General features: G+C 35.5%; 1 protein-coding gene across 5 annotated transcripts; it reads left to right on the forward strand.

Annotated features, from left to right (window-relative positions):
* The first annotated feature begins 678 nt into the window (after positions 1 to 678).
* On the forward strand, positions 679 to 9,951 carry LOC141670705 (ATP-dependent helicase BRM-like). 5 transcript variants are annotated; one of them, XM_074476678.1, is made up of 5 exons: positions 704 to 975; positions 7,822 to 8,301; positions 8,407 to 8,521; positions 8,601 to 8,704; positions 9,429 to 9,951. In XM_074476678.1, the coding sequence occupies exons 2-4, from the start codon at positions 8,010 to 8,012 to the stop codon at positions 8,668 to 8,670; spliced, it is 477 nt and encodes a 158-aa protein (XP_074332779.1). In that variant the 5' UTR covers positions 704 to 975; positions 7,822 to 8,009; the 3' UTR covers positions 8,671 to 8,704; positions 9,429 to 9,951. The 5 variants fall into 5 exon arrangements, 2 of the variants coding, with proteins under 2 accessions (XP_074332779.1, XP_074332778.1); XM_074476677.1 differs by lacking the exon at positions 9,429 to 9,951 and adding an exon at positions 8,972 to 9,418 and having other exon boundaries at positions 707 to 975; XR_012554684.1 differs by lacking the exon at positions 9,429 to 9,951 and adding an exon at positions 8,972 to 9,418 and having other exon boundaries at positions 708 to 975; positions 7,822 to 8,282.
* Positions 9,952 to 10,400: the final 449 nt, after the last annotated feature.

The following is a 10,400-nucleotide window of genomic DNA, read 5'->3' on the forward strand; positions in this document are numbered from 1 at the left end:
TTTAGTCAATCTCTCTATGTTGGTTATATTTGTCGAACCTCTAACAATATGTAGTTAAATTACACATAATTTGTTACCATATTAAAATGATACATTCCATTTATAACAACTTGAAATAATAATAACATACAATTTTTAAAATATAGCCAATCAGTATAACCAACTTTACCGAAGTAAATAACCTTACAGGTCCAGTAATTTTTTAAATAATCTCTATTTTAAATTATTTTAGTTAACAGTTTTAGAAGCTCTTTAAGACAAAAAAAATTCAGAAGTTTCCCAATTACAAATTTTTCCTCCCGCTCTTTAAGACAAAAAAAATTCAGAAGTTTTCCAATTACAAATTTCTCCTCCCGCTTTTGATACTGCTTTCAATTTTCAAATGACAATTTAAGGTGTGGAGTTTGTTCTTTGGTTCTAGCTCGCGTTTCGTTTGTCTATGTTCGGGGTTAAGTTTGGTTTTAAGTCATTTCCTGATTAGGTATTTGCTGAATTTATAACTTTATGATCCATATTTTTTGGATGTATGTTATTTTATATATTTAGGTCTAAAATTGTTTGTGTATAATCTCCTGAGAATATTAAAGTGTTTGTTTTATGTGTTACTTGAACTATAACTTTCTATATTTATGTTTGTTTATGTCTGTTGGAATTGGACATATAACTTAGAGTCAACTTACATCATATTGACATCACAATATCTAATTTATTGTAGGAGGAGTTATTAGAAATTATAACAAACTTTTCCCTTTCTCCCTCTTAGTATAAAAACAGTCGGATCAAGCTAGCTTAGTAACAAAGTAACTTGTACAAACATTCAGTTGTAAATATAACTTTGAGTTTCTCTCTTCTTCTTCTTCATCACATCAATAACTTTGTTTTAGATTTACTGTTTTCACATGGTATCAGGGCATATTGGATCCATTTCAATAGAATGATTGAATTGCAGAGATTGGAGATCATTTCCGCTAGACGGTCAGTTCATTTTTCTCGATTATTTTTGGTTTGTTTCTTGATCTATATTATTTTTTGATTGTTTTTCTGATTTCAGTATTGTATTATGAACTATATTGTTGAAGTATCTCTTTGCAGTCTCTCGATCTTCATGATTTCTCTCAATCTTTTGTGATTTTCTTAATTTTGTAGTTCTCAAATTCTTATCTCTTTTCCATTTTATGTATTATAGATACTCTTATTTGAGATCTTAACCAATCTGTAATTCGAAATCTCTCTAATTGTTCAGTGATTAGATTCATGTTCTTGATTAAAAAAACTGTTTGATTAAATTTCACAAAATAAATACGAAAAACTGTTTGATTCTTATTTCTTATTCATCACTGATCATACTTTGTTCTCGTTTTGATCTGCTGTTGATTAAGTCTTTCATATTGTTGTTCTATGTTCTTGTAAAACACTCGTGGCTGAATCCTCAAATGCAAACAATCAAAATGGGTAATCTGTATTACCTGCAATTATTTGATTCTCCTGGTATGAAATTATTCAGTGATCCATTTAATGGAACTGGATTTGGAAATCGGAAAAGATCTGTCTGTAGCATTATCTGCCAGAAATAAGTTAGGTTTTGTTGATGGTTCGATAACAAAACCTTCAAGTGACTCTCAGTTGCTCAAAAGTTGGCCTCGATGTAACGATATGGTTATCTCTTGGATTTTGGGAGCTTTATCTAAATCCATAGGTCGTAATGTGATCTATTCTACTTCTTCTCATGAAATGTGGAGTGAGTTAGAGGAAAGATATGGAGTATCGAATGGAGCATAATTGTTTAGTCTGCATAAGGAAATGGCTTAAATTTCACAAGGAAATTGTAATTTTGCTGAATATTTCACTAAACTACAGATCTTATGGGATGATGTTGATTCTTGTGTCTAATTCCGGTGTGTAGTTTTGGCTGCACATGTGGTGCAACTCTAAAATTGTCAAAAGTTTAACAAGATCAGCGTATGATCCAGTTCCTGATGTGACTGAATGATTCTTTCACTGCCATAAGGGGCTCAATTCTGATGAAATCACCTCTTCCTTCTATTGGACAGGTCTATAGTCTGTTATTACAGGAAGAAACACATATAGAGATTCATGTCAATACTAATTTTCAGGATGATTATGCTTTCATAGCTGTCAACTCATACAGACTAGGACAGTATACAAGTTATAATAGAAAGACTGTTGATGCCAAAAAGGCACATTGTAACTATTTCAGGAAGCCTGGCCACAATTGATAAGTGCTTCAAGTTACATGGAATTCCAACAGACTTTAAGTTCAATAGGAATTTTCCTAATCAGAAGAAGGTAGTTTCTCAAGTTGAAATTTCGGATTAATCATCAGTTGCATCATCATTTGGGACTGCTAATTCTGGCACCAACACTAGACCTTTTGGCATCAACACTCGACCTCCTCATGCTCATACTGGGAATAATTCTGCACTACCTCATAACACGCACCTGACATCTACTCACAGCTCCCCAATCTACTCAAAGCAGCTCAGTAGTCAGATTCTAATGTCAGTTCTGCAAATTTTGGAGGAAACATATATGTCCTACCTTCATTTTCTTGCTTGTCTGATTTTCAACATATGAACTGGATACTGGACAGTGGAGCCAGTGATCACATGTGTTCGCAAAAGCATTTATTCATCAGTCTAACCCTATTATCGAATCCTATTCATATTTCTTTACCTAATGGAGATTTAATCACTATCTCGTATTATGGGACAGTACCTTTGATACAGGACATCATATTGCATGATGCATTATATGTACCTCATTTCAAATATAATTTATTATCCGTCAGTAAATTGACAAGTCATTTGAATTATACTATTCAATTCACTTCTGATTCCTATTTTCTACAGGGCCCTTTTCTGAGGAAGCCACTGGAAATTGGTAATTCCCAGAGAGGCCTCTATCTGTTGATTTCGGCTGAAAACCCTTGTTCTTCTCCACCTGCTTTTTTCCAGTCATTTCAGTTGTAATAAAACTAGTGATTCAGCTTTACTTTCGCACACTAGATTGGGGCATTTGCCTTTGTCAAAACTCAGTTCCTTTTGTAATATAGAAAAACAAAGTGCTGATGTAATTTCTAAATGGGACATTTGTGCTGAAGCTCATCAATATAAACTACCTTTTCCTAGAAGTACCATTCATTTTACTGGAAAAATTTCAACTGATACTTGTCGATTTATGGGGTCCTTACTCTATTCAAACCTATAATAATTATAGGTATTTTTTCAGCATTGTCGATGACTTTACTCGTACTACCTGGACTCATTTTTTGAGTTGTAATAGTAATACATTCGAGTTTATAAAATACTTTGTGTCAATGATCTAGACTCATTTTCATTGAAAAGTACAAACCATATGCACTGATAATGCTTTAGAGTTAGTCCTCAGTAAGGTTTTTAGTGAGTTCTTCCTTTCACAGGGTATTTTACATCAAACATCATGTTCACACACACCACAACAAAATGAGGTTGTGAAACGTAAACATAAATACTTACTTGAAACTTCAAGAGCTCTGTTATTCCAATCTAAATTACCAAAACAGTACTTGGGGGACTGTGTTCTAACTGCAACATATTTAATTAATCGATTTCCCTCGAAGCTCTTGTCTGGATGGTCACCTTATGAACTGTTGTTTGGGAGCAAGGCGGACTGTTCCAATATAAAATCATTTGGTTGTTTGAGTTATGTGTGTACAACTAAAGTTGGGATGGACAAATTCTCACCAAGGGAAATGCCTTGCGTATTTCTGGGATATCCATATGGGAAGAAAGCACATAAATTTCTCAATCTTGAGAATAGATCCATTGTCATATCACGAGATACATATTTTCACGAGAATGTATTTCCTTATGTTCCTCACAATTCTTCACAATTTATACCTTTACCTATATCTGACATATGCTCAAATAATTACACTACCTCTTCACATGCTCACATCTCTCAAGGTTCTTCTGATGGTTCTCTTGTTGCTATTCTTCATAATGATATTTCTCTCAATACAGAAGACACTGCAATTTCAGTACATGTTAGGAAATCAAACATAAACATTAAGCTTCCTAGTTACCTAACATACTATGTACATTCCTATGGATATCAAGGCAATGCTGCCTGTTTTTGCACTGTGACATCTATTTCTCAACACATTACTGGTTTACTCAATCAGAAGTCACCCAGTTGTCTTTCTGCTGCTACAATATCAATACCTTATATATCACCACAAACTGAACCTAGTTCTTACAATGAAACTATTAAGTATCCAGAATGGAAGAAAGCCATATCTGCAAAATTTCAGCCTTGAAAGCTAATCAAACCTGGTCCCTTGTTCCACTTCCTAAAGGAAAGAATCCCATATCTTGTAAATAGGTATTTAAGGTTAAAAAAAATTAGATGGAACTGTTGAATGATGTAAGGCCAGGTTGGCTGTGATAGGTTATACACAAATTGATGGTGTTGATTTCACTGAAATTTTCTCACCAGTGGTCAAACTGACAACAATAAGAAACTTGGTGGCTACTGCAGTTAAGAAAGGATGGAGTTTGTTTCATTTGGTTGTAAACAACGCCTTCTTACACAGAGATTTATTCGAGGATCTTTATATGACTCCTCCTCATGGACTTCATGTGACAGATCGTTCTTTGGTATGTAAGCTTAAAAAATCTCTGTATGGTTTGAGGCAAGCCTCCAGAAATTGGAACACAAAGATAAAGGCCACATTACTTATCAAGGGTTACACGGTTTCTGAAAATGATCATTCCCTGTTTTACAAGAAATATGGCTCTTTAATTGTGTACTTGGCCGTATACGTAGATGACATTTTAGTGGTTGGTAATAATGACACGGAGATCTCATCTATTAAGGCATATTTGGATGATGTTTTCAAAATCAAGGATCTAGGAAAAATTCACTATTTTCTGGGGTTGGAGTTCATTGAAGTTCCTAATGGACTGGTCGTCTCACAAAGAAAGTTTACAATGGATTTACTCAAAGAATTTGATTATACTTATATTACACTTGTGGTCACACCTTTAGATTTGAACACAAAGTTGGTTCCTGATCAGGGCACATTGTTTCCTGATTCTCTATATAGAAAGTTGGCAGGCAAGCTGAATTTTTTGACCAACACTCGCCCTAACCTTTCTTTGTGTGTTCAACATCTGAGCCAGTTTTTGTCTGCACCAAGAAAACCTCATTGTGATGCTTCTTGTCGAGTTCTTAAATATCTTAACAATGATCCAGGTCAAGGATTACTATTCACCAAGGATTCTTCTTTTATATTGGAAGCATTATGTGATGCAGACTGGGCAGCTTACCCAACTCCAAAAAATTTATCAGTGGTTTCATCATTTTACTCGGAGGAAGTCTAATTTCATGGAAATTAAAGAAACGGCATACCGTCTCTCTGTCTTCTACAGAGGCAGAATATAGGTCTTACGCAGATTAACTTCTGAACTCGCATGGCTCTCTCGATTATTACATGAACTTGAGGTGCTTGATATCACTCCCATACCTGTCAAATGTGATAATCAGGCTGCCATCTACATAGCAAAAAATCATGTTTATCATAAACGTACTAAATATATAGAACTGGATTGTCATCTTGTACGAACAAAACTGGAGTCTGGGCTCATTTCCTTATCCTATACACCTTCAAAAGACCAGTTTGATGACATCTATACCAAACCTCTAACTGGTTTTTAACATCATCTTCTGCTCGACAAGTTGGGGGTGTTTTCAATTTCACCCTCCAACTTGAGGGGGTGTTGGAGTTGGACATATAACTTAGAGCCAACTTACATCACAGTGACATCACAGTATCTAATTTATTATAGAAGGTTTTAGTTAGAAATTATAACAAATTTTTCCCTTTCTCCCTCTTGTATAAAAACAGATGGATCTAGTTAGCTTAGTAACGAAGTAACTTGTACAAACATTCAGTTGTACATATAACTTTGAGTTTCTCTCATCTTCTTCTTCATCACATCAATAGCTTAGTTCTAGCTTTATTGTTTTCACAATGTCTGTTCTATGTATTGTTACAATGTCTTAACTGATTAAAAAGTTTTAACAAAGGATGTTTTTCGCAAGAAAAGATCATTTAATTGACAACCTAGCAACGAACTTTGCTTGAAGGTATGTATTCTTGTATCAAGATTTATGTCCAAGCAAGTTGAAATTGAAAACATTAATTGAGATTAATTGTTGCTGATGATCAAATAGGAATGCAGCAGTAAGGCAGCCTTATATTGTTCGCACCATGTAGTATTATGCCACTTCAGACATTCTTATTAAGGAGTAACTAGCATTTTTTAATCACCTAATATATGGCAAGGAAAAACTAGAAATAGTAATCTTCTATCAGTGAAACAAAGCTAACCATAGGTACCCTAGCAATGTAGCGTGCCATCTAATGTTGAATAATATATGTTTATGGTTTGTTTTACAAATGCAGGGAAATACATAATGAAAATAATATGGCTCCTAGATGCTGGTTTCTAAAGTTTTCTAAGGCTTTACTGCAATATGGATTTATTCAATGCCACTCTGATAACAGCCTCTTTACCTTCACTCAAGCATCTACTTTCCTGGCTATACTAGTATATGTTGATGATATTTTGGTGACTAGCAACACTCCCCCTGCTATCACCAAAGTGATTTCTTTCCTTACTTCTCAATTCAAGATTAAAGATTTAGGCCCTTTGAAATTTTTCCTTGGTATTGAAGTTTCCAGGAATTCAAGTGGTATCTATCTTCATCAGAGAAAGTATACTCTGGACATTCTTACAGATGCTGGCTTTGCAGATTGTAAGCCTTCTAAAATCCCTATGGAGCAGAACCATAATCTACAAAAAAAATCAGAGTATTTTTCTGTCATTTTCTGATAGGTCTCTATACCGAAGGTTGGTTGGTCGTCTACTATATCTCACAATTACAAGGCCTGAACTATCTTATCCTGTCCAGGTTATGTCTCAATTTCTCACTCAACCTCGGTTAGATCATCTCACTGCTGTGTTTAAAATTCTGAGATATATCAAGTCTACTCCTGTTCAAGACATTTGGCATTGACTGTCTCACTCCTATTCAGCTTTATTGTGATAACCAATCTGCACTTTACATAGCTTCCAACTCTGTGTTTCACGAGCGTACTAAGCATATTGAAATAGATTGTCATCTTGTACGAGAAAAGCTACAGCTTGGTGTTATTACCACTTCTCGCATTACTTATGCAAGTCAACCTGCAGATATCTTCACTAAAGCTTTGTCTTCAGCTCAACTGCACTCTTTATGTTCCAAAATGAATGTCTGCAACTTATTTCAGCCCTTCCACTTGAGGGGGGATGTTACAGCTAGTGCTAAGTCTCTGTCCACAAGGCAGAGCAAACCAGTCTCATCTAAGCCGGCTTCAACCAAGTCTCTCACAAGTTAGTCATGAGCTGAGATGGAAAAAGTTAGTTAGAATCCAGCTGTCCATCAGCTGTATATTTAGTTACTTCCTTGATGTATATATACACTAGTCTAAGCTCTATTGTAAAGTTGAGAAGATTGAATAAAAGTTTAAGTTTGCCTTCTTCATTTCTGTTACATTCAGTTATATCACTCTGCAATTTGTAAAACTGTCAACAGTAGTAATTGTTAAGTTACAATTTATTATTTTGATATAAAACATGACTGAATGCCATTGTCAAACTTGGTTTCTTGCTTTCGTCACTTGTGACTTTCGTTTGCACTTTTCAAACTTTAAGCATCTGTAAATTAATGTCCCTTGTATAGTTCTTCTAAATGATATCCTGGTATGTACTCCAGGCATGGTGGCTGAATGAGATACTGTGGATGAACAGATTAACATTCTAAAGGTCCAAGAAGCCGATGATGCAGCCTACAGATCAGATTTAGCTATTCGCAAGTGCAAAAGAGCCCAGTGGCTGATAGAGGTTGCAGATAACTGTACATGAACTTCCCATAGTAGGGGAGTTGCCAAGTATCATGAGAGAATGTTGAGGGTGTTTTCAAAACAGAAGGATGATGATCGCAGTAAAAGAATGGAGGCTCTGAAGAATAATGACGTTGAAAGGTACAAGGGGATGCTACTGGAGAAACAAACTAGTATTCCTGGTGATGGTGCAGAGCGAAACGCCGTCCTTCCGTCAATTTTGTCCAAGACAGAAGAGTACCTTCACAAACTTGGTAGTAAAATAACTGTGACAAAGAGTCAGCAGGAGGTTGAGGAGGCAGCAAGTGTTACTGCAGCTGCTGCAAGGGCTCAGGCATTCCCTTTTTCTCTCAGTAATCTCTATCTATAAAGAAAGTTTCGATAATATTTAATCAGAATTTGTTATATTCTGTTGCTTTTATTTATCACTATTTTCTTAGAATGGTTGTTGCTCACAGGGTCTCTCAGAAGAAGAAGCAAGAGCTGCGCAGCAGCTTGTGTCGGAGAGGAAGTGACAATAAGAAATCATTTTACTGAGATGAATGCGCCAAGAGATAGCTCATCTTTCAACAAGTAATCTCATTGCTGCTGTACTCTTTAAACTTCTCTTTTGCTGTGTCTACTTGACACCTAAGTGTAGATGTTATTGCAGAGTTGTCAAAGACAGAAGGGAGAATGGGGCAAACTACAAATGTGGTTATTGGGGGTATAGTGATAGATGATGCAACTAATGAGAGGCTCACTCTTGATCAGAAGGTATAAAAATACTATTATCATGAGATGCTCGTTTGCATTCTTTAGCAAGTTTGCAACGTATGCATCTTTAGCGAAGTGAAGATCGTTAATATCAGTTTGAACCTCCTTGTGTAATGAAAATGAATAGTTGCTCCGCTCAAATAGCTTCCAAAAGTTTATTACTAGGCTATATCTTATAGCCAGTGCATAGAGAGACAAGGTTCAAGTTTTAAGATGCTGGTCGATATGTGCAAATTTTGCTGATGGCTATATGCAATCCTTGTACAGGTAAATATGTACCCAAGGTTAGAGGGTTCACAGCAATAGGAAGTGGATGCAATGATTTTGATCAAGCCATAGTTTTTGCCGTTGAAACAGTTCTTAAGCAGGCAATTTCAGAGTTAATCCTTGTGTGCATGGCCATCCTTTTAACAGATATATTTGATAGCTGACACATTAATGCTTATTGACTTGTTAATATGGAAATAAGAGATCAGGTTCATCTAGCGGATTGTATATCTATTTTTTCTATTCACATCATCCACTACACTCGCAGAGTGGAAGGTTGTCTTTGCATATTTTATTGTCTGTAGTTAAGTTTATTGCCTCTTGTAAACACAGCAAGATTGAAAAGTTTGCCCTGTTTCTTTAAGATTTTGGTCCATTGCCACTGTGCTATTTCGAACTTTGTCTAGTCGACTATAGTATGCCCTATTACTTATCCATATGATTCATGTGCACACAGATCCCGAAAAAAGGAAAGATAAATTCAGTGAATGCAAAGAATTGGGATGATCCGACAGTAAAGAATTTATGGTATAATACGAGATAACTTGAAGAAAGAGTTGTGAGTTGTTTATTTCCCTGTGTATTCAGGTTAGACTTTACTTTGCATAATAGAAAGGTTTTAGGCCCAGCATGTCCATCGGTAAGAAGAGTTCTGCCAATTAGCTTGAATTGGGACCTGGCTTTTGTTTGAATCGATCACTTTGCAGGGGAAGGCTTGACGGCTTGAAGCAGGGAATAGAGAAGAAGAGGAAAAGGAAGGAAGAATGTGTTCAATCTGCTAACAGAGAAATGGTCCTTTTGGTGAATGAACCCTGAGTTTAGTGTAGGTTAATTTGAGACTTTGTAAAAAGGTCCAGAATTGATACACTTGCATTAGATAGTTAATTGGTTTTTGGTTTAGTTATCAATGTAAAAAGGTCCATTTTGAATTATGTAGTTAATTAGTTTCGATATTGGATGTATGGGAAATTGCAGTTGGCCGAGATTAAATGCATATTTGGTTTTAATAATATATTGGTATCTTTTGATAACTTAGTTATTTAGTTTTGGCCTTTTGGGCATGTTTTATACCGGAATGTATGACTTTAAAAAACAATGTCTATATTGCTTATAGACATCGGTAACATATTTTTAACATCACTTGCAAACGCATCAGTTCCCTTTTTTCTAGTAGTAATGCTCAACGAGTGGCTTCGCAAGAAACCTATCTATAACAGACATCTGCACCGTACATGTTCTTCTGCAGGTCACCGTGTTGCAAGCCAGCCTGACTTGAACATTATATCCTGTCTAAAATTTCGACCTGTTCCCAATGTTGACTCGCCTTGCCTTCGAAAACACTGCACAAGTAAAAAATAATCTAAGATATTGACTTATAAGTTATTATTTCCGTTCTTTCGCAACTACAATGAAAACAGGAGTAAGTAAC

This window comes from Apium graveolens, chromosome 7, assembly GCF_009905375.1.
Source record: "Apium graveolens cultivar Ventura chromosome 7, ASM990537v1, whole genome shotgun sequence".
Lineage (NCBI taxonomy): Eukaryota > Viridiplantae > Streptophyta > Magnoliopsida > Apiales > Apiaceae > Apium > Apium graveolens.

Coding starts and splice junctions, on each gene's coding strand:
- LOC141670705 (XM_074476678.1), top strand. CDS start 8,010: ATGTTGAGGGTGTTTTCAAAACAGAAGGATGATGATCGCAGTAAAAGA. Junction 8,302..8,406: donor GGCATTCCCTTTTTCTCTCA/GTAATCTCTATC, acceptor TGTTGCTCACAG/GGTCTCTCAGAAGAAGAAGC. Junction 8,522..8,600: donor GATAGCTCATCTTTCAACAA/GTAATCTCATTG, acceptor ATGTTATTGCAG/AGTTGTCAAAGACAGAAGGG.